The sequence below is a fragment of the Vombatus ursinus genome, unplaced genomic scaffold (genome assembly GCF_900497805.2).
Source record: "Vombatus ursinus unplaced genomic scaffold, bare-nosed wombat genome assembly UNPS02009975.1, whole genome shotgun sequence".
Classification (NCBI taxonomy): domain Eukaryota; kingdom Metazoa; phylum Chordata; class Mammalia; order Diprotodontia; family Vombatidae; genus Vombatus; species Vombatus ursinus.
This window is the reverse complement of record NW_020949753.1, coordinates 2,849,952-2,877,129: the sequence shown is the minus strand read 5'-3', so window position 1 is coordinate 2,877,129 and position 27,178 is coordinate 2,849,952. Positions and strand designations below refer to the sequence as shown.

The window sequence follows — 27,178 nt, the reverse complement described above, 5'->3', positions numbered from 1 at the left end:
TTGCCTGTAAAATGAGTTAGGCTAGATGAACATGGAGAGATCCCCTTTCAATTCTAAAATTTTGTTATCTTTTCGTTAATGTTTTGGATAATTTTCATGTCTTCCATTTATTTCTTTTCCAGAGGAAGGATTTCCAAGTTTCTACAATTGCTGTTGATGAAATAGTTTCTAGAACCCTTTATCATTTTGTTTGCATTCTTTTCGACCAATCTAAATTGTGAATCTCCTTCTGAAAACCCTTCTGAAGTCTTATAACAACTCCATTGAGATAAGTAACTGAAAGATTATGGTACAGTGGACAGAAGATTGGTTCTCGAGTCAGAGGTCCTGGATTCAAATCTCACTTTGCCATTTGAAAGTCACAACCTCTCTGCATCTGTTTCCTCATCTGTAAAATTAAAGTGTTAGACCAGATGGCATCTGGGGTCGTTTCAAGCTCTGCTTCTATGATGCTAAGAGTCCATTTTACAGTTCAGGAAACTGAGTCTTAGAAAGGTGAAATGATATTCAAGGCCATACAAAGCGTAAATGCCAGAGCCAGAATTTGAACCCACATTCCCTGTCTTGAGTCTAACAGCTGAAAATCACAGAAGAATGGGTCAGAACTTTCTGTAGTTTAATTAGCAGTTTTTTGTCTTTCTGCTGTAAGTGGACTTTGTCTAAGAAACCAGTGGGTTTCAGAGAGACAGATGTTTAGATGACATGGCTCCCATCTTCTATTTTATGCTGATGGTGGCTCTAGCAGCAAGTTTGTCTCTCCCAGGCCTATGGCCATTAAGAGTAGTTTTCAAACAGGGGAAAAAAATTGATGCTGAGAATGGAAAAAAGCTGAGAAGGGTTTTTCTTGTACTTCAGCCCTATGCAGCATGTTGGCAAATCTGTCTGGTTGTCTGTGGGTGCCCGAGGCACATAGGAAGTGTTCTGCCTTCAGAGGAGAGAATGTCAGCTCCTACAACCCCCAGAAGATTGCCCAGGCAGGAAAGAAATGTGCCCCAAGTGCCTTCTTATGCAAATCCACTTCATTCATATGGATTTGACATCTCCACAAACACAGTAAAGTGGTAAAAGCCTTTGAGGCAGCAGGGTAGTGAGTTTAATCAAGACTCTTTGACCATGGTTAAGTCATTTCAACTCTGAGATTCAGTGCCCCAAAGCATTTATCATTGTAAGGACAGGGTGCAATAATGCATACATGGCACTTTGTAAGACTTGCAGTGTTATATAATTTTTAGAGTAATTACATCTATTTAAGAGAGCTAATAGTTGGGCAGCTAGGTGGTGCAGTGGATAGAGTGCCGGGCATAAAGTTAGGGAGACTCATCTTCCTGAGTTCAAATCTGACCTCAGACACTTACTAGCTATGTGACCCGGGGCAAGTTACTTAACCTTGTTTGCCTCAGTTTCCTCATCTGTAAAATGAGCTGAACAAGGAAATGGCAAACCACTTCGGTATCTTTGCCAAGAAAACCCCAAATGGGGTCACAAAAAATCAGACACGACTGAAAAATTATTGAGCAATAATAGTCTTAACCTGACTTAATTGGTTTAACCCAGTGGTTCTTATACACTCTATGTTGTGACTAGGACAATTTTATTGGTCCCTATGACTGCCATTTATGCCAGTACAAAATTGGGACAGGGGAAAAAAAGAGACACAACCATGTTGAACTCAATCTAGCAAAACTCCAAAACACTTTAATAAAGTAGTATGGGTGACAATATTTTAACGTGAAACAGATTTGTTTGTGGCTTAAGAGTTTGTCAAAATAAATACAAACCCTAACAATTAGCTGCCTAGAAAGCTCATTTTGAGTTCATCATTGGCCTCTCTAAGTGAGAAGCAGCTGGTGGGATAGAGCTCTGGGCTTGGAGTGAGGAACACCTATTTCAAATCCAGCCTCTTACACTTAATAGCTGTGTGACTCTAGGCAAGTCACTGAAACTCTCTGTACCTCAGCTTTCTCAACTGTAAAATGGGGATAATAATAGTGCTTACCTCTCAGAGTTATTGGGAGGATCAAATGAGAAAATATTTATAAAAAGTGCTTATCACAGTCCCTGGCACACAGTAGGTATTATAATGCTTGCTCTCTTCTTTCCTTCCTCAATGGTTTGATTAAAAAGCCAAATGTTGGCTACACCACACACTTCCTAACTGATCTCACTGCAAATTTTGTACAATACATCATTCACACAGCTGTTAAAATAATGCAAAGATCTGGCCATGAGCCTCCCTGTATTAAAAACCTTCAGTGGCTTTCCACTGTTTATATGATAAGACAAAAACTCATTAGGCTGACTTTTTATGACTTTATTTAAGCAGCCATTATCCCTTGAAAGCAATCCCCATAAAGATGCAGCCCGGCATCTGCTCCTATGGGTGCTATAGCCACACTTGCTGAAGACCCAGAAAGGAAAGTATTTTTGATATCAAAGCCCTTGGCAATGTCCAATTCCTTCATTCTAAAGATGAAGCAACTAAATCCCTAAAGGTCTAAGTGCTTGTTCAAGATCACCCAAGCAATAAGCATCAGAGGCAGAATTTGAGCCCAAACCCTCATTCCAAATTCAACATTCTTTCCAAAACTCCAAAACCGCTATGTCTCAAATGGATCTGTGGTCACAAAGATGCAGGAATTCTCACCAATGATATAAATCTCAACAAAGACATGCCTGCTCTAAGACCTCTTGTCTATGTTCTCCTAAAAGTTTGCCACAGGGGTTCTGCTTTACATGATGGAAAGATTAGTCACTTTCTCCTGTTGTTAGGAGAGTACTTCATTGGGACATCGGTATTGTCTTCCCCAGATATGCCTACTATTGAATAAAGTCAATAGGACATGCGTCTAAATGCATGTTAAAATCTTAGTAACAGACATTCTTCATCCACTCATGTTTCTTAGATGGATGAACAGGCCAAAATTTCTTCTAGGAGGTTTTGCAGTTTTCTAGGAATTCATGAAATTACCGCAATATCGTCTGCAGAGAGAAACATAAGGGAGACTTCACCAGCCACAAGGAATTCTTCTTTGATCTTGACAGTATGTAAGATCCCCATCACGGTGGCAAATAGCTTTGGTGTGCATATAGCTTCCTATTTTATGCCTCATCTTATGTTTATTATCAGAAGATCATTGAACAGAGTTACTTTCGTTGTTATGCTTTGTAATAGATCTTGAACAATCTTGATATATAGGGATGGAGACATCTTATTGTAAAAGAACTTACAAGATGGCATTTCATTTTGTCAAATCAAATGCATTTTCATAATCATCCAACAATAATAAACACAAGAGTATCTCATATGAACCCATCTTTCAGTTAATTGTGAAATGGTAAAGATGCGGTCCATTGTTCAATATCAGTTGTGAAAACCTGTTTGTTCTTCACTAATACCTTCGCTGAGGGTGTCCTTAATTAGTGAACACCAAAACAAGAGAGTTTGTCGACAAATGAAGTGTTTCAATGATGTAAGACAATCAGCTATACACAGAGTTAAGAAGACATTACCCCATATCATTTAGTCAGGGCAACAAATTAAATGCATTTTAAAATATTCATGTAGACTTTTAGCAAAGCTATTTTGTGTCACAGTGTTATAATTATTGTCATAATAATAATGTTTTTTTAATTTCTAGCTTACTTAGTAATGGAATAATTTAATACAAGATGTTTGCTCAGTTACAGCTAATTGATATAAGGGCTGACTCAATATGTGTCTTAAAAGAATCGCGCTGTCGCTAGATTTCAGCTACTCTGATGTAGAATTCTGTATCAGGAAGAGACATCAATGCTATCTCACGGCAACAGAAGGTGAGGAAGATTGTCACATAGTGCTAGCCTGTAACCTGGGGCATACCCTTACAATGTCAGATTGAGTTAAAAAGACAGAGGGTGATCAGAGGTGCTACTTGTGACTTTGGGGAGTTTGCAAGGAAATCTACTTGGACTTGTGTCATTGTTTCCGCAACCCTTTCTTTTCTCATCTTCTATTAGTAATCCAGTTAATCCAGTCCCTAATGACACAGAGATGAATGGATGCGTTCACTTAAACATTCCTGATGTGTCCTTCCCCCAACCCCACTTCTTTGTTTTGTTGCTTTGGAGCAGGAAAACTATCAAACAAAGATTCGTTCTTCCTTTCATCACTTATCCAACAAATTTAGGGTATAGTCTAATGGTGACAATCAATTTTTTGTTAAACAAAAACAAAAACTATGAACTTTTAAAGCTTGTTCTTAATCTGAAATACACCTGGTTTAGGAATAAGAGTAGAAACTGGGATTTTGTCCTTAGGCAGTAAAATTCAACCCTTCAAAAGTATAAACCTTACTTCAGGTCTAGTTATGTGTTTCTGCTCTTTTTGTAATGTAACTCCATTGATATAAGGAACTCCCAGTGAGGAAGCCATCTCTACCAATGCAGATTGGTCTCTGCTCTGCAACTAAAGAGTCTGAGAGAATTGTTCGGCACTCTAAGTTGCCCAGGTTTCTACAGCCGGAATGTCAGAAGTAGAATCCGAACCCAGACCTTCCTTCTGGATGGTTTCCCTTCTTCAAGTCTCTCCTCACTCAAGTCCATCCTTCACTTATTTGTCAAAGTGATCTTCCTAAAGTGAAGGTCTGACCCTGTTACCCTCCTATTTGAGGCATGCCAGTGGCTGCCCATTACCTAGAGGATCGAATAGAAAATCCTTTGTTTGGCTTTCAATGGCACACAGTAGGTGCTCAATGTTTGTTAGCTTGACTTGACTTCCTGTTCCTGAGGCCAGCTCTTCACCCATAATGCCATACTGCCTCTCTGGTTAACTTATCAAAAACAATTGCTTAAAACAGGAAGCTCTGGGAGCTTCCTTCTTGCCGTACCCACGCTATGAACCAAACCAGTTCCTCCTTGGTCTTGCCCTGTCCCTCCTTCTCAACCTCAGGGGTAGCCTCCCCAACAGCAGCAGTCTGGCTGCGTCCCTTACTCTGCTTCTTCCCAACAGTGACAACACCAGGGGAGATCCTCCTTATTCCTGGCCTGCTCTCCTCCCAAACCCTGCTCAGCAGCAGAGTCTCTGTGTCCTAGGGTCTCTACTGAACATTTCATGTCACTTGTCCTGGGCAGGGAAAACAAAAACAAAACAAAACAAAACAGAACCAAAAAAAACCCTAGGTACAGTTCTGCCTCTGGTTTTGTTTCAAGATAATTCTCACTCATTTCATTAAGATTCAATACGTCTGCTTTATTACTAATGCCTGAAACCTGCCTTGGTACTGAGATATTTCTGTTTTCTGTTTTCACATACTTGGGTAATGTGAATTTTCCTATAATGTAGAGCCATGGCCAATCGAAAGATGATTAGATGACTCATATGATTTCCAGTGACTTGGGGGAAAATATTCACAGAAAGGTCAATTAACTCACTTTACAAATAAAAGTTTTAAAGATCAGTGAGACATTCCCAAGAATACATTGTAGCTGAGCTATTTCAGTCATATGCACCTCCTCATGACCCCATTTGGGGTTTTCTTGGTAAAGATACCAGAGTGGTTTGCCATTTCCTTCTCCAGCTCATTTTACAGATAAGAAAACTGAGGCAAAAAGGGTCACTAAGGTAATAAGTATGTGAAGCTGGATTTGAACTCAGGAAGATGAGTCTTCTTGATTTCAGGCCTGATGCTCTATCCCCTGAGCCATGTAGCTGCCTGCATGCCTCAATAACCACTTCATTAGGTATACCTCTTTGTGATGATGCCCAGAGCCCTTTCTCTAGGGCCAGAGGTAATCCCTCCAACAGTCTGACAATAATTAAGCTGCAGTAATCAAAACTACATTTTCAAGAGGATAGAACATCCTCTTGAAAGTCCTCTAGAACATCCACCTGAATAAAAAGGGAATAAAAATGGCTTTCTTAATTTCCTTAAGATCATCTTTCCAGTAAGTTTAGATATTCTAAGATATAGCAGAATGAAAACATTAGATGAAAATGGAACCTTATGGAAAATAACTAAGTTGATCCAGTGGCTGCCCTGACCCCAGAATTGCCTGACCTTGCCTGAGGCAGGCACCCTTGACCATCATGGACTCCTTCTTCCCAGAATGGACTGAAGATCACCATGAAGGCTCAACATTGCTATTGGTATTTGTATCTCTTCCTTGCTCATTCCCATTTGTGCATTTGCTGTGTTAGTTTTGGCCCCAGTATATACATGTGTGTTGGGGGTGGGGTAAGAGGTAGGTAGGAGTGGGAGGAAGGTGAAGAAAAGGGACCAATAGACACCCCTAGTTTGGTTGTGTTGGTTCCAGTTGTGAGGGGGTCAGGGGTAAGTCCTAGTTTAAGTTGTCAGGCCTGGCTCTAGTTTGAGGAGTTCATTTGGTAACCCTTGTACCTCTCTCTTGTTATCCATGTTCCATTCTCCCTTTGGGATCTCCAGTAAAACCACAAGGCAAAAAATTAATTGTTTTGGGTTGTCCCTTAAACACAACAAATAAAACAGTCTATTGCTTCAAGAAAACAACAACAACAACAACAACAAAAAGTATATCATAAACAATGTAGAAATGGAATCTAGCCATGTGTATTCATGAAACACTGCCCAGGATACTGAATAAATGAAGACTTGGTGGACAGTGAGAATCTTTTTGTGTCATTTTAAGCAAACAGACCAGTTGGTAGCCATATCTCTATGCTTCTTTAAATTCAAGTTCAGTCTATCCTTCCCACCTGTGGAATTTTGGGCTTCACCTTTCTAGGTAGGGTTCAGTTTCTTCATCTGTAAGATGAGGGCTTTGTACCAGACAGCCTAAGGTTTCTTCTTTTTCTAGAAGGATGGAAGAGGAACTTGAGAAATGGAAACTTAACGGTGGTGATCAATTTTTCTTTTCAATCACCACATAGCCAGGAAATACGGTGGCTCTTTGGGTGGGCAAATGAAAGCATCAAGCATGGCAGGCTGTAATTACAAGCCTGCTGGCTGGGATCTGGTCTTTTTTTTTTTTAAGGGGACACAAATATATTTTCAGATGCAAATGGATTAATATACTGTGGAAAAAGAAGTAAGTCAATGCTGCTCTTTTAAATCACAAAGATACCTAGAAAGAGGGAGGCCAGCAAAACAAAGGAGAATAATTCTAAAATTCTAGAACTCTGAAATTTTCCTCCTGAAGTAGTACCAAATTCTCTGGTGACAAAAGGTAGGAAGACCATGAACCTCTCTAATCAATTCCCTGACACTTGTGTCCTTGTGCAAACCACACTATGATTGCAACTATATATGTTATTTATATCAATATATGGAAAACTTATCGCAGTTTACGAAGTCAGAGGCAGCCAGCAGATATTAACTGGCCTCTTGCCCATGTTGCCTGAAGCAATGAAGGGATTGAGATTGGTTTCCCAACTCCATAAACCCCACAATCTTGGCCTGAGTCATGCAAGCTGGATTTAAACATCCCACTCATCAAAGTAGGCAGAAGCGATGAGAGCCTGGAATAACTTGAGGATGCCATGTCAAAAGACAGCATCTCATAAGGCCATTGCTGAACCCCCTTCTTTCTGTTTTAACCAGAAGATCATCAGACCTGAAGGACAGTGGCTTCCCACTTTGATGACTGAAAGGCTGCTATATTTAATCTCAGATACCAAGACCCAGTGATATCTTTTGCTCTGAAGCTCTCTTTCCCTGCCCTGTGTTTCCCTATGCCCTGCTTGTAGTTTCTGACATTAGGCCTTTTGCCTCCCCTGCTGCGAGGAAAACATGCTGTAATAAAAACACTTACTGTTTTATGCATGATCGGCCTGTCTGATGCTTTCAAGAAACCTCTGTGAGCCCCAAGACTGCTGAAGTGGATATGGAGCTCCAAGGCCTATGTAAGGAGCAGCAGCAGAATGACAGCGATAGGATTAAGATTATACTCATAGAATTAGCATTAACCCATCATTGAAGAATCAATCAATTAACCAGCTGGGAATGGTGGCAATGCCTATGGCCCCTGCTGTTGAGTAGTCTGAGGCTGATGAATAGCTTGAATTGGGAGCTCTGAGCTAAGCAAGGGCTAAAGCTGATCAGCTTTGCACACTAAGCCCAACAAGGTGAGCCCCTGGCACTGAAGGGCCATCAGGCTGCTGAGGGAGGGACAAGCTAGCCCAGGTTGGAAAAACAAAGCTCTTATGACAATCAGTACTGGGACTGGGTCTGTAAGTGGTTGCTGTATTTCCAGTATGAATAAGATAGGGAGACCTTGTCTCAAAAAATCCCACATACACATATACATACACATATGTACACACACAAACGCACATATACATGCACACACGTACACACACATGCATATATGTGCACATACACATATACACACAGGGGTGCACATGCACACGTATACATACACACAGATACAACCACACCGTTACACACATGTACATACATACATACGTATGTATACACACCTACACATATACACATATATGTGTATAAGATATGTATATATAAGCTTTTATTAAATACCTAACATGGAAAAACAATTAGAAAGGAAAATGTTATTTTATAAAAGCTCCATAATAAACATTTCTGACCCATTTTTAACACTGTGAAGAAAGTTCATTTTTTCAAAGATCGAGCCCACATGATATGTACATATTCTATATTTCAACTTCCTAGCCTACTTGGCTTATTTTGCAATTCGAATTCTTGCTACTCATGTTCTTTTAAAATCAGTATTTATGAATCCTACCTCCTAGTTCTAATTCACATGACTCCTCTTCATTTTATCACTAATATTTCCCTACTTTAATGTCTTAGGAAATCTACACTTGTTATCTCTCTCAAATGTTGTACTTGTGACTAAAGGTAAAATAACCTAATCTATAACACATTAAAAGACCTCCTTGTGGGCTAAAGATTGCTACCGGGATTTTTATTCTCCAAGAAGTGATGACTCAGGTGTCTAGTAACACCACCATTTTCCTAACTCATTACTCATTAATAATATCAGCAGCAATAGTATTTGTCCAAAAGAGACAACCCTATAAGGAGGGGAATCGTCTCTTTGCCTCCTATTTACAACTAAAGCAATTACTTGTGAGAAAATGACCCTTATCCCTAACTTTTGGAGTAAAATAAGTCTGTATTATTTTTAAATACTAAAGATATTTCAGTTTGATAAAATCATCATAATAGATTTCTCCCTGAGAGTTAGCCATGAAGGAGTTAGGAAAATGGTGGTGTTACTAGACACCTGAGTCATGTCATCTGAGCTGGTATAGCAGTTATGAAGATCTCATTCATTGTAGGTGGAAGGAGTTTCCACTGATTTTCAAATAAATCCATTCCATGACCTTCAAAGCAATAGAAAAAGAATTTAAATTGTGAATTTGGTGATTGTAATAAACAAATTATTCTGAGACTCAACTTCTTGGAGAATGAAATAGTGGATTTTCAAGCATTCCTGATGAAAAGACCAGAGCTGAATAGAAAATTTGACTTTCAAATACAAGACTCAAGAGTAGCATAAAAAGGTAAATAGGAAAGGAAAATCATAGGGGACTTAATAAAGTTAAACTGTTTACATTTCCACTTGGGAAGATAATACTTGTAACTAAGAAGAACTCTCTCATTATTAGGGCAGCTAGAAAGAATATATATAGACAGAGGGCACAAGTTTGAGTTGAATATGATGGGATAATATCTAAAAAAATAAAATTAAAGAGCGAGAAAGAGGAATGCACTGGGGAAAAGAGAAAGGGGGGAGGTAGAATGGAGCAAATTTTCTCACATAAAAGAGGCAAGAAAGAGTTTTTACAGTGGACGGGAAGATTGGGAGGTGCTGGGGATCACTGGAGCCTTAATCTCATTGGAATTGGCTCAAAGAGGGAATAATATACACACTAAATTGGGTATAGAAGTCTATCTTCTCCTACAGGAAAGTAGGGGGGGAAGGGGATAAGAAAAGGGGGGCACTCACAGAAAGGAGGGTGGATTGAGGGAGGGAGTAGTCAAAAGCAAAACACTTTTGAGGCAGGAAATAGTGAAAGGAGAGAGAGAATAGACTAAAGAGGGGGGAAACTGGATAGAGGGAATTAAACTTAACAATCATAACTGTAAACATTTTTGAAGCAAGTTTCTCTAACAAAAGCCTCATCTTCTCAAATATATAGAGAAATGATTCAAATTTACAAAATTAAGAGCCATTCCCCAACTGAGAAATGATAAAAAAATAGGAACAGTATTTTCAGATGAAGTAACCAAAGCTATCTATAGTCATGTGAAAAAATGCTCTAAATAAATATTGACTAGAGAAATGCAAATTAAAACAACTCTGAGATACCACCTCACACCTATTATATTGGCTAATAGGAAAGAAAAGATGAATGACAAATGTTGGAAGGAATGTGGGGGAATTAGACACAAACATACTGTTGCTAGAGTTGTGAACTGATTCAACCATTACATAGAGTAACTTGGAATTATGCTCAAATATTTATAACAGCTCTTTTCTGGTGGTAAAGAATTAGAAGTTGAGGGAATACCCTTTGATTGGGGAATGGCTGCACAATTTGTGGGGTATGATTGTGATGGAATACTATCGTGATAAAAGAAACAATGAGCTAGATGCCCTCAGAAAAAGACCTGGAAAGACTTACATGAACTGATGCAAAGTGAAATGAATAGAACCAGGAGAATATTGTATATAGTAGCAGCAATATTGCAAGATGATCAAATGTGAAAACTTTGCTATTCTCACCAATACATTGATTCAAGACAATTCTGAAAGACTTATGATGGAAAATGCTATCCATCCCCGGAGAGAGAACTAATAGAGTCTGAATACAGATCAAAGCATACTTTTTTTTACTTTATTTTTCTTGGGTTTTTATTTTGGTCTATGTTTTCTTTTACAACATGACAAATATGGAAATATGTTTTGCATGACTACACATGTATAAGCCATATAAAATGTCTTGCCTTCTGAATGAGGAAGTTGGGGAGGGAGGGAGAAAACTTGAAACTCAATTTTAAAAAATGAATATTGAAATTTGTTTTTACATGTAATTGGGGAATACTGTATTTTTCAATTCAGCAGATTTCTGCTTGATTTTTATCAAGCAGAAAAAAATCCTAAAAATTAGAGCAGAACAAAGATAGGAAGAGGTACCTTGGAAGGTAGTTAATTTACCCTCATTATAGATCAATAAATGACCTCAGTGGCCTTTCATACATCAACAAGAATTGTTGCTCTATGACATCTCCAAGTAATAGTCATCCATCTAGGTCTTCAAGTAAGGAAAGACACACTATCTCCCAAGGCACTCCATGCCCCTTTTCAATAGCTCTAATTATTAGCAAGTTTTTCCTTGCTGTACTGGACAATATGCTGAACTTGGGTCAGAAATACTTGGATTCAAATCCCCAAACTGATGCTTAGCAGTGTCACCATGGGCAAGTCCCACATTTTCTCTATGTCTCAGTTTCCTCATCTGTAAAAGAGGGATAATAATTCCTATTGCATCTAATTCACATGGTTGTTGTGAGTTCAAATAAGAAGATGTATGCTTCAACCATTTGCAAACTTTAAAATGCCATATAAATTCCATTATTATTATTATTATTATTACCATTACTATGGCTATTATTATTATTATTATTATTAGGAATGAATGGATGATTTCTAAGTTTCCTTCCAACTCCAGATTCTGTGATTTTGTAAAACTAGATAATCCTAAAAGAATTTATATATACACCTGGAAGGAGGGCATGAAAAGGATGTGAACTAGAACGGGTGTGCCACCATTTCTCAATTGTTACCTTCAATTATAATGGAACCATCACATTTGGCCTCATCACCTCAATGCCTAATGTGCTACATATAAATAAGCAGAAAAAATACTTAGGAGTCAGATGCTAGAAAAAAGTAGCTGCAAGCAAGTAAACACTTGCAGAAGAAATTGATTCTTGAACTAATACAATCTTAAAAATACCTGGGGAACAATTTTTAAGGAATCTCTTAGGAGAAAATTCTAAAAGAATAGCAAAGATCATACTTTTAAAAAGGACAGGCAAGAAGACATCAATAAATATTGACCACAGGTGCCTACTTTCCTATTTCTACAAAATCTTTAGACCAACGATCAATGAAAGTATTGATGAAAACATGAAAAGCATATACATATACACACATATATACACATTCACATCCCACATATCCACACACCTACCCATACCCTTACACCCCCACACATATATATATGTATGCGTGTGTGTGTGTGTGTGTGTGTGTGTGTGTGTGTGTGTGTGTATGGCATGTTTACAGACTTCTTAGTCACCCAGTCACTCAAAGGTATTAAAAAATGAAAGAGCTTACTGTGATTCATTATTTGTTCATTACAAAACAGCATTTGATTAAGTAAAGCAAAATGAAGTTTTGCTCTCTACTAATGAGATTTCTTTCATATGTCTGTCTAAGATACCTCTCATGCCTCTGATAAAGTTACAAAAAGTTGTTTGATAATTACAATCATGAAGATAACTTTGATGATTCTTTGATAACCAACTTTGTTCAATGGTTCTTGATGGCAATAAAAAAAAATTACAAAACAGGGATACTCATGCTTGAAAAAGGTTTTCACCAGTGTTGTGGAAGATGTCCTATGCCAAGTCCAGGTTGAAGAGGGATGCCCTATATGTAACAAGGTTCTCTAGCTGCTCCTGTTTATAAATATCATCATATTAATTGCATTCACCCACAGAACAATCTTCAATGAGATTCACTGTCATTCAAAATAGTAATAATAGGTAATCCACACAAGAAAAGTCAAGTGGATGAAGACTGCAAATTGCTCAATCTAAGACATTAATGGGTACGCCATTGAGGTAATCTATTAGTTCCTCTATCTTTCCAGGTACTGTAGATGGATAGCGGGGACCAAAATTGAGTAAGAGGAGGAAAACAGACTGGCTTACATTTGGGATACTGTGAAACACTTTCAACAATCCCATGTTTCTCCATGCATCTTTTAAATTCCAATATTCACAGAATCGCTAGTAATCTTGGAAAATCATAAAATCTCAAGAATCAAAATTATAGATGTGCCAAAGGGTAAGGGAAGATGTGGAACTGGTTTAAATAGGCTACAGCCAAATACCAATGATGGCTTGTACATAAGAATCAAGGGGTTAGGAATGTGGGGAAGAGCAAAAGACTTCATCATTGGTATGTTATCACCAGAAAAAGAGGTGAGTTAATCATGAGAGGAGGAAGTATGGCATAGCTTATAGAACACCAGACTTGGAGACTGGAAATACTGGATTTGAATCCAGTCTCAGTTACTTACTAGCTGTTTGACACTGACCAAGTAATTTAACCTGCCTTAGTTTCCCCATCTAGTATAGCATCTACCTTACAAAGTTGTTGTGAGGATCAAATCAAATAATACATAGAAAGTGCTCTGTAACCCTTAAAATGCTGTAATATTCGCTATTATTCTTATGTAGTAAGAATGAATAATGGCAAATGGTCAGTTTGGAATATTGCATTGATATCCACACATTAAAAACAAGGGTTTCTAGTACATTGGATAAATGCTCTATGGAAAGGAATTCTTAACCTGGGGTTTTTGAACTAAACAAACAAACAAGAAACAATCATTGTATTTCAATATATTTTTTATATAGTACCATGACATTTATTCATTTAAAAACATTATTCTGAGAAGAGGTCTATAGGTCTCACTAGATTGCCATGACACAAAAGAGGTAAAGAAATCCCCCCTCTATTAAGTATTTATGGAATGTCATGGACAGCAATAAGAAACGTGGAAATGGCAGGGGTGGATTGGGATCTGTACTACTGAGTCAGAGTGTCTACCCTGATGAGATTCCAGATGTAGCAAAGTAAGGAAATAGCTAGAGTAAACATTTTGTGAGTCAAAAATTTGCTCGGATAATTTCAGTCCATAGGAAATCCTGGGAAATATATCACACAATCCCAGCTTTGCCTTCTGTTCCTATGTAAAGCTGAAAAAGCAATGTATGGCTAAAAGATTGGGTGGGAACCACACAAGATCAGCCCTAAGCCAAACTGGGAAATAGACCAAGTTGTCTCTGTCATCTTTCTACTGCCTCCTGTCATTAAGATTTCCCTATTCACCCCAGGCACACCTTCTCCAATCTTCCTCCTAGCCCTTCTATGACCTCTTCCAATGGTATCATATTTTTATATGAGACTCCCAAAGACAGAAAAATCCTTCACAACTCAAAAGAATGATACTATAACAGTGGCAGTAGAACTGAGATGTATGTATATATTTATGTATTTATGTATGTATGTATGTATGTATGTATGTATGTATGTATGTATGTATGTATCTATCTATCTATCTATCTATCTATCTATCTATCTATCTATCAATCTATCTACTCATCTTTTAGCCAAGGGTCCTCTTTGGTATAAAACACACCCTCTAGGAAAGCCACTATTATGGATTATCCCAGAGAAATTCTATCTTTATATCCAGGAGGAAGCATTATTTAAGAAGTTTGTAACTCAAATGGTCTTTCCCTGGGGGAAAAAATGGGAGAGAGGAAAATTGACAAATTCATTCAGCTATTGAACAAACATTTATTAAGCCTCTACTCATTCTTAACTCTTATTATGTCAATTTCAGAATTGTGAACATACTCTGGTCATACAATGCAGTGATATTGTTATAATCATTAATAATATTTATATTTATATGCTCCTTTATAGTTACAAAGCACTTTAAGCTTTGCCGCATAGATAGGCTTTGTATTACTATTTAGAGGAAGCAAAGTGGTGAAGTGGCTAGGGTACAGGGCCTGGAGTCAGGAAGATCTGAGTTCAAATCTATTCTTAGATGCTTACTAGCTATGTGACCTTAGGAAAGTCACTTAACCTCTGTCTGTCTCAGTTTGCTCAACTGTATAGTGGGGATAATAATTGTACCTACTTCTCCAGGTTGTTGGGCTTTGAAAATCTTAAGATGCTAGGGAACTGAAGGTTCATCCAAGGTCAGAGCCAGAGCCAGGCCTTGAACCAAGGGCCTCTGAGTTTGAGAGTCCAGTGTTCTTTCCACAAAAATGGCGCCTTTTCAAATGAAAGTTTGTCTCTGAGACCCTTTCCAAACTCTATTAAACACCACTTTAAATGAATTCTCATTATGTATTTATGAAGTGCCTACTGTGTGCTTAGCAGTATGTGCAAAAGGATTATATGATTATATTTCAGTATTTGAAAGTCCTGTCAACACATTCAAGTTATTACCCATGGCAACTGTATTCTGTGATTTTAAGCCGAGATTTAGAACTCATGGGCAGCATGTGATGCAGGACACAGAGTTCCAGGCCCGGCTGGAGTCAGGAAGACTCATCTTCCTGAATTCAAATTTGGCCTCAGACACTTACTAGCTGTGTGACCCTGAGCAGGTCACTTAATCCTGTTTGCTTTAGTTTCTTCAACTGTAAAATGAGCTGGAGGAGGAAATAGCAAACCACTCCAGTGTCTCTACCAAGAAAACCCCAAATGGGGTCACAGAGAGTCAGACATGACTGGAACTGAACTACAACTTAGAACCTATCCTCCTCCAATGGCTTTACTGAACTTGTGAAAATATATTCTCCTTCTTCTCTTTCCCATTCCAACAAAGAATGTCAGATTGTCATCAAATGTACTGTTATAAATATGGAAGGGTTTAAGGAAAATAGTAGATAGTAACTCTGTTCTTGGGTGCTTTGGAATTCCAAATAAAAGACATAGTTTTAATTGACATTCAATAAATATAGTGCGTTGTAGCATTGTGTGAGTGTGTGTGTATGTACATGTGTGTGTGTGAGAGAGAGAAAGAGAGACAGAGAGACAAAAAGACAGAGATTGGGAGAGACAAAGACAGACAGAGACAGACAGGGAGAGAGAGAGAGAGAGAGGTGGAGTCTGAGGACCAGAGTTACAAATCTAGCTTTGTCCTTTGCTACAACCGTGACCTCACTTAATGTTTCCGAGCCTCAATTTTCTCATCTGCAAAATGAGAGTGTTGGAGTGGATGGTCCCTCAGGTTCTTGCCAGTAAATCCTATTAGCCTATGATGATAATAATAGTAATAACTAGCACTTAAATGGGATTTTAAGGTTTGCAAAGCACTTTAAAAATGCTATCTCATTTGATCTTCAACAATGTTGTTGAGTCATTTCAGTTGTATCTGACTCTTCGTGACCCCATTCGGGATTTTCTTGGCAAAGACACTGGAGCGGTTTGCTATTTTCTTCTCTAGCTCATTTGACAGATGAAGAAATGGAGGTAAATGGGGTTAAGTGACTTGCCCAGGGTTACACAGCTAGAAAGTGCCTGAGGCCGGTTTTGAACTCAGGAAGATGAGTCTTCCTGATTTCAGGCCTGGAACTCTATCCATTGAACCATCTAGTTCCCTCAAAAATGAGGTAGGCTCTATTACATTCTCCATTTTACAGATTAAGAAAGTGAGGTCAGGAGAGGTTAAGACACTTGCCCAAGGTCACATGGTTAATGAATGTTTAAGACAGGATTTGAACTCAAGTCTTTCTGACTCCTACTCCCATAAGAGCCACCAGATTATTGTATACTGATTTTACAATTGTATTCCATAACCAAAAAGGAGACAAGGAGTGAAGAAAATACACTTGGTTGGGAATTATTTTTGCCAGTGCTCAAAATAGAAGTGAATGTTTCTTGGTATGGAAAAGGAAATATGACATATCAAAATATTTAGAAGGTTAGTAATACATATTTTTTAAAAAAAATTAGCACTGAAATGTATAGGCACCTTAATTACAGAGAAAATAATTTAATGTATCATTTACGTTTTGGGGGGATAACATAATTCTAGAGATTTTTCCTTTAGACACATTGAATGGAGGGTTATTGACATGTGAAAAATAAAATGAACAATCAGCTTAGATAGAGGTCATGTTAGTTCTATTTTGCCTACCATATAAACCATATGAAGAAATTATGTATTAATTGGGGCCACAGAAAGAGAGAGAGAGAGAGAGAGCGAGAGAGAGAGAGAGAGAGAGAGAGAGAGATGTACTTGAAACTTTAGCATCCTCCAATGGTAGTAATGTTGTAAGCCAAGTTTCCCAGGGTTGTTATGATCCTGACCTATTTGTAAACCTTTTTAGGAGCAAATGTAAGATGCAGTGCTGGACTGAAAATATCTCTGATGAGAACTCTGGATCCAAAGCGACACTCATCATAAAGACAGCAAATCATATCTGTTAAGCTGAAAACTCAATCTACCCCCAATAAAGGGGATAGGTAACGGGGCTCTCTGATCAGAGACTGCAAAGAGTCAATGTCTTACGTGATACGGATATTTGTTCCCCCCTCCCTTGCCACCCTCTAGCTCTCTGAAAAAAATTAAGTTATTATAAGACTCAAATTTCTACTTGTTGAAATCTTTTCATGAATGGGAACTGTGGGGGGAAAGTAATTTGAATATTATTTGTAGGTCACACATTTCAAAACATGCATGCTAGTATTTCCTTGCAAGGAAAAAGCTCAACTAGCAATCAATGCATTTCTTCCTAAAGGGCCCAAAGTGAAGTATCTTAATTAATTTCCTTAAGAAAGACAAGATGCTCAGGGCACCTTGAGCAATGTGTCTTTTAGAAACAATATTTAGATCGAATAGGTGCATTTCACATTACCTTCTCATGCAATTAGTGAGGTACAAGTTGATAAGTAAGTGTAATGAGCACTCAGAAATTCATTTTTTACATTCAAGCATAACTACCATGGGTTATGGTTAGGGTACTTTTTTCAGGTCTCAGTATCTTTTGTTGGCAACTTCCTGTTCTAGGAACAGTGCTTGCTCCAGACTCCACATTTTTCACCTCCATTGGCTCCTACTTCAGGCTCTTCCAGACCTGGGCTGGACGGCAGAGGAATAAAGTCTTCTAGAGTAAAGGCTATCAAAGCATATTTGAACCTCATAGTGGTATCTACTTCAACTCCTCCTGTCATGCTTTCTTGTCCAGGGCCAGCTTCTAGATTTTGCTGCTTGCCCTCCCTAATCCTAGGTTACTAATATTTTCTTCTTTTAGCTTTATCTATGTGACTTTTAGGGTAGGTAGGTGGTGCAGTGGATAGAAAGTGGGGCCTGGAGTCTGGAAGACCTGAGTTCAAATCTGGACTCAGACACTTATTAGCTATGTGCCCCTGAGCAAGTCACTGAACCCTGTTTTCTTCGTTTCCTCATCTGTAAAATGAGCTGGAGAAAGAAATGGCAAAGCATTCTAATATCCTTTTGTTAAGTGTAAATGATTGTACTTTATTGTGCAGCAACACTACACATCTTTGAGATGGGGCTCTCCTTATTTTGTTCCTTTCCACTTTCTGCAGTTTTGGAAGGCTTTCCAAACCATTTTAGAAATTCTATTAGGATCAATGAGAAGGAAGGATATAAATGAAAAGGCTGAAGTGTTCAGCTTTCTCTTGCTGTTTTGGTATCTGCAGCCTTTACTCCATGGTCAACTATTCCAACAATGTTTTCTTTCTTTCTTGACAACCAACCAAAAATAACACCTTGCAACTCAGCAGAAAAAGTAGCTTAGACGCCAGCAGAGGTCACACAGAGATGAACATTACTGAACTGACTCAACAACAATAAAAAATGTGGCTTTTTAGGCTTTGTTCATCTTATTCACGCTAACCTAGAATTTCCAATTCAGTAATGACCGTTAAGCCAACTTAGACCCTTGCACCCGCCTCTTCTTCCATTCTTTATGTTAGCTTCTCTGTTTTAGCTATCTACTTTGCCTTTACAATCTGATTTCCTAGAGTAGCACTGATATAGGGGATTTAAGCAGAGCTCCTTGTAATTTCCAGAGAAAACACTGATATTCTGGACAAATATTGCCCAGCTTTATGGCACTTAAAAAAATCCTATTTTCCACTAATGAGGTATCTGTCTAATCCCTTACTGCACTTATCCCTCCTTGGACCTCAGCAACCTCAGCAGCAATCCTCTGCATTGGACTCACTAAAATTCACGTCCCAACACCTAGAGAAATGAACCTACTCACCTTTGAATCTTTAAAATTCCCACTTGAGGGCCCAGCCATGTTGGTGACAGAGTGAAAACTAGTTTATGCAGACCACTATATATTAGTCTGCCCCTCTTCCCTTAGTGCCCCGGGTCACAGACCATACTTCACCTTCATATCCCAATAAGCCATCATCATAGACCTTCTTGCCATCTACTTTCCGCTCTGTGCATATCTCTCTTTCTACTTTGCACCTCTTGCTCAGAGTGCAGTAACCAAGTCAATAGTCCCACTGCTTCTGGAGATGGTATGACAATTGACTTCCCTACGGATCAACTCAACATCTTTGTGATTCTCTAGACCAAAAGTCTCTTCGCTGGCCATACTTTCCCTATATGTGATGTGTTTCCTTGTCAGAATGGAAGCTCTTTGATGGCAAGGACTATCTAATTTTTTAATTTGCTTTCCTCAATGCTTATCATGATGACATGTATATAGTAAGTCCTTAATAAATTTTTTTATTCATTTTGTTCATTCATTCAATATCCAAATGAGAATTTCTTAACGAAAGATTCCAAGTGTTAAGGTCTATTTAATTTATGATGGGGCATCATCCCACATAAAATCATCCTTTCAAAGAATTAACCTGGGACTATGCTACCCATAGCCTGATAGGTAGTGGTTGAACCATTAAATGTTTATTGTCAGCACAAAGAAGAGTGAGAGATTTATAACTATATGGCTAACTTGCATACCATGTACTCAAATGAGTTACAAAACTTTGGAGCTGGGAAGAATCATAGAAAACTACTGGTCAAATACCCTCATTTTACATCATCTACTCCTCAGTATCTCTCATTCTTCCCTGTTTCATTGCTTCCCCCATCTCATCAGTTGCCAAGTCCTGTCCATTATGCTTTCATAATATTTCTCCTCTGACACTGTCACCACCCTGGCAAATACCCTTATCACCTCATGTCTGGACTATTGCAATAGTCTTTTAAAATTATTTTTATTTATTTCATTAAGTATTTCCCAATTACATGTAAACTTTTTAACAATTTGAATTTTGAGTTCCAAATTCTCTCCCTCCTCCCATCACCTCCTTCTTGAGAAGAAAAGCAATTTGATATTGGTTATATATGTGAAGTCATGTATTGCAACAGTCTTGATGATTAGTCTCCCTGCTTCAACCACAATTAGATTCAATAAATATTTATTAAGTGCCTACTACATACTAGGAACTGTCCTAAGTGCTGAGAATACAAAAAGAGGCAAAGATAGCCCTTGCCCTCAAGGAGCTTACAATCTAATGAGGGAGACAATGCAAAGAGATATATACCAATCAAGCTACAGACAGGATAAAAAGAACATAATTAACAGAAGGAAGGCACTGGAATTAAGAATGGTTAGGGAAGACTTCCTGTGGTCCACTAAGCTATCACAGTGATCTTCCTAGAGTACAGGTCTGACCATGCCACTCCCTTATTTTTCAAAATGACAGTGTGTCCTTATTACCTCCAGGATGGAATATAAATTATTCTGTTTGGCTTTTAAACCTGTCCCCTTCCTACCTTTCCAGTCTTCTTACACCTTACTGCCTTTCACATATACTGTGATCCAGTGACACTGGCCTCCTATGTGTTCTTTGGTATAAGACACTCCATCCCTTGGCTTTGTGCATTTTCACTGGTTGCTCCCAATGCCTGGAATGTTCTCCCACTTCTCCTTTGCCTCCTGACTTCTTCCAAGTTTTGTCAAAATCCCACCTTTGACCTGAAACCTTTCCCTACTCTCTTTCATGCTAGTAATTTCACCCTGGGATTGTCTCCAGTTTATCCTATTACTACAGTTGTTTACATGTTACCTCCCTCAGTAGACTGAGCTCATTAGACTGTTTTTGCCTTTTTGGTTTGTGTGTTTGTTTTTGTATCCCTAGCACTTAGAAGAGAGTCTGGCACACAGTAAATGTTGGCTGGCTTGACCATGTACAAGGAAACTGAAGCCCAGAAGAGTTAAATGGCCCAAGGTCACAGTAAGTTTATGACACAATGAGGATAGAAGCTTAGTCGCTTAACAATCAATTCAATGTTCTTTATTTATTTGGCAGGAATATTTGTTATGGATAAATAAATGTTTGTTAGTTAGAGTATTGGTTATGCTGTATTCCCTACCAGCTTACTTGGTAGAGTGTAAACATCTTGAATACAAGGACAGTTTTTGTTTTGAGTTTCTGCTAAGTGCTTTGAATATAGTAGAGACTCAATAAATACTTGTTGGATTTAATTTAATTCAATTTCCTGTTCCTCTTCAGTATTTGCTAAAGTACTTTGTCCTAACCCACCTCTTGGCTATTCTCTTTGGTTGAGAAACAGTCTGCCCCAATTATTTTCCCACAGATTTCTTCTTGTACATGACAATCTTGAGTCATACCACTAAATTTAACATTAAAGGGAAAAATAGCTTCATAAACCCTCATGTGAGAGCTTGAGATGGTAGCTGAAGTTGTAAGGGCCACTTAACAGTCATATGACATTGGGAAGGACATTTAATGTCTGGGTTTCGGTTTCCTCATCTTTAAAATGAGAAGGTACATTCATTCATTCATTCATTCATTCATTTATTCAGGTAGCTAGGTGGTTGAGCAGATAGAGCACTGGGCCTGGAATCAGGAAGACCTGAGTTCAAATCTGACTTCAGATAATTACCAGCTTACTAGTGACTCTGGGCAAATCACTTGACCTCTGTCTGCCTTAATCCACTGGAGAAGGAAACAGCAGACTACTTGAGTGTCTTTACCAAGAAAACCTTATGGACCGTATGGTCTGTGGGATCACAAAGAGTCAGAAATGACTGAAGGACTGAACAACAAAATTCATTCATTCATTCACCAAGCATTTACTAGACACTTACTACATTCAAAGTATTAAGGTAGTAGTCATAGATGATAGATAGCACCGTCAATATATTAGGTACCATAGAGAAGTTGACCATGATTCAGGGCCCACCATCTAGGAAGTTTCACTCTAAATTAGTGGTGTCAAACTCAAATAAAAATGGAGCCTATAATAAGGTTCCTTGTATGCAACATATTGACTTAGCTTTAAAATATAATATTATCTATATTTTATTGTATTTTTATTTATTTTGTTAAAAATTTCTCACCTACAGGCCATGTTTGCCTCTTCTCTTCTAAACTGTCATTTTACATACCTTAAGCAAATAGCTTAAAATGATGCTACTGAATCATAGTCAGCAGGGTATATTCTTTAGACTATCCTTCTCGCAGTGATGGCGTATTTATTTCTGCATTATTTATCCTCTCACCTGCTTAGAATCATACTATTAACAGATTTAGAACTGGAAGGTCCTCTTGTTCAACAATCTCATCTTATGGATGAGGAAACTGAGAATCAGAGAAATTGAGTTATTTGCCAGATGAGGAAACTGAGGCTCAGCGTGGTTGAGTTATTTGCTCAACATCACAAAGTTAATAAATTGCAAATAAATTGCAAAGCCTGGATTTGTCTACTGACTCCAAATCCCATGTTCTTTCACTTGTCATATACTTCCACCCAGGGCTAGGAATGCAATCTTAGTTAGCAATGGACCATTATTTGCTCTGCCCCAAACTAACTGATAGCAGTAGGGAATCAAATCTATAACGTTCACTTTGTTAATAATACACTCTAATAAATGGAGCTGATCTATTGTCATTTCTGTTTAAGAGATTTCTTTCACTAGCTGGGCTTTTAGAGGGTTTTGAATGGGAGTGTGGGAGTGAATACATGAGAAGTAGGAGGCTACATAGGAATATGGGATTTACCAAGGCAGGGATGGAATATACAGAAGTAAGGTGTTAGGGAAGGGCAAGTATGTTTTAAGAAGTCGGTGTTGTTCTGTTTCAGAATTATATAGTACAATACTCTTTCTGGATTGTTTCTTTGTCCTTTGTATTAAACACTGCACTGAATTAATGTTTTGAATTCAATTAAAGGCCATGAATTGGTTTATTCTCAAGAAGAGCACTTTATTATTATTTTTAACTCTAAAGAAGTATTTTAAGTTTTACATGGCAAGCCACTAAAATAAAAGTATAAGCATAATAAATACAAGGAAAAAAAGTGAAGACATGACAGTGTTCACTAATTTGTTAAGGAAATTCACCCAAGATATTTCCATCTTTTTTCCCCTCCTGTCATCCTACTTGCTAGAAATGTAAATATGCACACACACATATTTAAAAGTATATAGACACATAAACAGAGAAGTATGCATTTTATTGATTATAAATGAGATTGCAGAGATAAGAAACTGCTGAGCTCATCTGAAAAGGATTAAGGAAAAAAAACCAGGATATAGGAGGCAGTCATGTGTTTCGAGTGGAATAGAATGTTCCACTGCATGGGTTGTGAAGCCATCATGGTCTGTAGGGACATGTTAACTGGCTACCAAGAGGGTAAAACTGTCATATAATCAATCTCCCTACAATCCTTCTTGCACAAATGGCCATCAAGTCCCTTCAGCTAGTAAATGAAGGTTGAGAGAGAAAACAATATGTGAAACCAGGTTATGTAATATTTGGAACTGTGCTTGGCTTATTCTTTGTAGAACTCACATCTCAAACTCTGTCATGTTTTCTTTGGAGGCTCTTCAACAACATACCAAATTTTTAACTGTGAACTGCCCACCCTGCCCTCAAGTAATCCCACTGCCTCCTCCCTATAAGCCCTATCACACTCCATCAACAACTCAAATTAAGTATGTCAAAAATATAATGTCTCATCTTCCTGCATGACTTCCCCTGTGGCTGGCTCTCCTTCATTAAATAATGTTTCCATAATTATAACCAACAATTACAAGTACTTTAAGACTTGCACTCTATGTGCAATATCTTATTTGGCCCTCATGACAACCCTGGGAATTTGGAACTATTAATATTTTTATCCTCATCTTATAGATAAGGAGTCAGACTAAGCGATATGTTTGTGACTGTGCAGCTAGTGAATGTTAATTATGTAAGGTTATTGTCCAATTCTTTCCAGTGTCCAAGGCCAACGGTCTTTACCCCACTCTGCCTCGCCATATTGATAAACTCTCAGGGAAGAAAACTTTGAGTTATAATTGTCTTTTGATCCTTACTTCCAGGATTAAATCCTACCATTTTTCTTCCTATTATCTCAAATCTATCCCTTCCATTCTATCTTGATAATCAGGTCCTTAGTCAGTCTTGTTAGAAAAAAAAACTCTCACTCAGACTTCTGACTTTCAAACTCTAATTGAGATATAGTATCAGACTGAGAAGTCACTTCAGAAATGCTTGTCTTATTTCATAAATTAAAAATGAAATAAAAATTAAAAAGAAAAAACATCAACATATAGGAGGCAAGTGCTGGCATCCACAGCAAGATTTATCCAATTTTTACTCAAGCATTTAAGTGGCATTCTGAAAGATTTCTAGATAATCGAGGCTTAGCCTTTTACTTCCCAAACATTTTAAAAATTATTGGCCAATATGGGATTTTTTTTAAACTCATGATTATGTAACCCTGTTACAAAGGTTTTATAAGGTAGTCTGTGCAGCAGATGGAGTGTTGAACTTGAAGCCAAGAGTTTGAATCCTGCTTCAGACATTTACTGGATATGGGGGGCAAATAATTTACATTCTCCACCATATTGTGTCTGCCCACTTTTCCTACTGATATTATCTATTTGTGGGGGATGTTTTCTAGGTTTGTGGAGGGGGGTGTTTGCTAGCTATTGTTCTTATGGTGTTATCTCAGCAAATGTGTTTATGTCCTCTGGGTGACTATTAAAGGTAAAGATGTTTAAGGGGGCTTTTGAGTTATTGCTTTCAAAGTTCATACCTCCTGAATACCTTAGACCTGGATGACCATATTACAACTTTCCATCCCTGCCTGAGAGGATTCAACCTCCTAGTGCAAATTGGGGGAGTGACTATTATAAATACTCCTATTAACTATAAGGGACATATGAAGAATGATGTTATCTGGAACCAGAGAAAGAACTCGTAAATAGAAGTACATGTAGAATAATTTTACATATATACATACACACACACATATTGTCTAATGGTACCATCTCTAGGGCAGAGGAGGAGGGAAGAAAAAAAGTGGGGGAAAAGAAATTTACATAGTAACTTTATTATATATTTAAAAGGAATAGCAAGCTGTAGATTTTCAGTTTCATGTGCAATCATCTTTTTTATTATAGCATGTTATGGAAATGCCTGTTTTATTTCATAAATTAAAACAAATAAATAAATTTTAAAAAAGTACATTAAATATATAAATATGGAAGATCCCCCCCCCCCCCAGTCTAGTCTTTTGCTGTCCAAAAAGCTATTGAGTTGTTTGTTTTTTTGGTTTGGGAGGGGGTGCTGAGCTGTTTTCCCCTTTTTTATTCTTTGTAATAAAGAAGAGTTCTCTGGGAGAGGATGCAGAGTGGGATCTATTGGGAAACATAGGTGATATAAAAACAAAAGATACCAATGAAAATCTATAAGAAAAAAATAAAGCAAAAAGACTTTATGCTTCTGTTGGCTTCAAAATAAACTGCAGAGGCAACCCTTTACCACACACACACATGCACACACACACTCTCTCTTATACTGAGGCTGCTAGTTGCCTCAGATGATCTGACTGGAAACAAATGAACAACAACATTTTTTGGGAACCTTCCAAATTTTCTATTTCAAAGTAGAAACTTCTCATTTCCTAACCGATTGGTGCCACCTTGTCTGTGATCTTAGGGATTAAACAAACTCACTTGAGCAAGATTGATCCCAGAATAATCATGATTCCTAGACTGAGCCAGCTGCTCTGAGATCAAATAATGCACAAACTTTCTTTCTAGTTCTTTTCTTTAGAAATTAATTGAAAATTATGTTCCTTCTACCCCTTAACAAAATTTCTTCCAAATATTTAATGAGAAAGTGGATAGAATTTTTGGATAATTAAAATACATCATTAACTCTAAGTGGCCATACTTAAAAATAATGAAAAAATAAATGGAAGAAAGAAATAAAGAAGGAAAATAATACTTGAGAAATGTCTAAAAATTGAAGATTTATGATTTCTTGAGCATAAAGCTAAGGTAGTATGACTAGAATGCCAAATAACACATGAGGGAAAGCTAAGTATAGGCAAAAACAATATTACTGCATACAAGGCATAGCTTCCTTGGCCTTCAGTCTTACCTTGAATACATTCTACTCTGTAGGTAAATGGGTAAGATAGGGACACAAAAATCTCCCACTTTTTAGGTGAAAAGTACTCACTTTCTTGATGGTGCATTTCTTGTTGGAGGTTTCTAAGATCATAATGTGGTATCTCAGCTTTGAATATGGAGGTGAGAACAGTATCAAGTTCTTCTAATGAGGTCTGTTTCAAACAAGTATGGGAAAAAAAGTGGAATAAATACTATGATTACTTGCAAATGAATTCATCTTCATTGCAATATAATTTGAATTTATTAAATGGAATTCTATAACTTTTAATAATACTAAAATACTTATAAATATAACATACTAATATCACATAATACTAATTACATAATATTTAAATGATACTAATATACCTTTTTGAAGTAATACTAAAAGATACGTGATTCTTTCATCATATTAATTCATTTATTCATTAAACATTCATTAAGCATTTGTTCTATGCAAAGCACTTCGGGGGAGATGCAAAATTTATAGAAAACATAGTTCTGGATCTCATTGAACACATAGTCTCACAGACACAGATATTGATAATTGAAATGCATGAGATTACATAATTATATTCTACAGGATTGCCAAGCTCAGTGGTGTGAAAAGCACATTATTTTATTAATATCCTAGCCCTGGAAAGAGAGGTGAGGCAGAGGAGGAGAAGGTTATATGCACTTTTAAGTGAAATTAATCATTTTTATTAGTTATACTTTATTATTTTATTTTCTTAAAATTTCACTTTTAAGTGAAATTAATCATATTTTATTAGTTATACTTTATTATTTTATTTTCTTTATCTCTCACAAAGTGGAGAAACCTATAAATGTTTGTAATATAAAAAATACAACAACAAAACTTTTTTAATCACATAATTTAATCACATAATTAAATATAATTTAATCACATAATTTAGAAATGTGAAAAAAAA

The 27,178-nt window shown here is 37.4% G+C and overlaps 1 protein-coding gene across 2 annotated transcripts in view; it reads right to left on the bottom strand.

Annotated features, from left to right (window-relative positions):
- Nucleotides 1–27,178, bottom strand: part of BANK1 (B cell scaffold protein with ankyrin repeats 1) — a 394,230-nt gene that overhangs the window by 215,627 nt on the left and 151,425 nt on the right. For both annotated transcript variants that reach the window (XR_003568363.1, XM_027853422.1), the window contains exon 6: nucleotides 26,317–26,419. Coding sequence is in view for 1 of the 2 variants with exons in the window: in XM_027853422.1 (XP_027709223.1) it covers nucleotides 26,317–26,419 (103 nt within the window). In the remaining variant the exon portion in view is untranslated. The remainder of the gene's footprint in view (nucleotides 1–26,316; nucleotides 26,420–27,178) is intronic.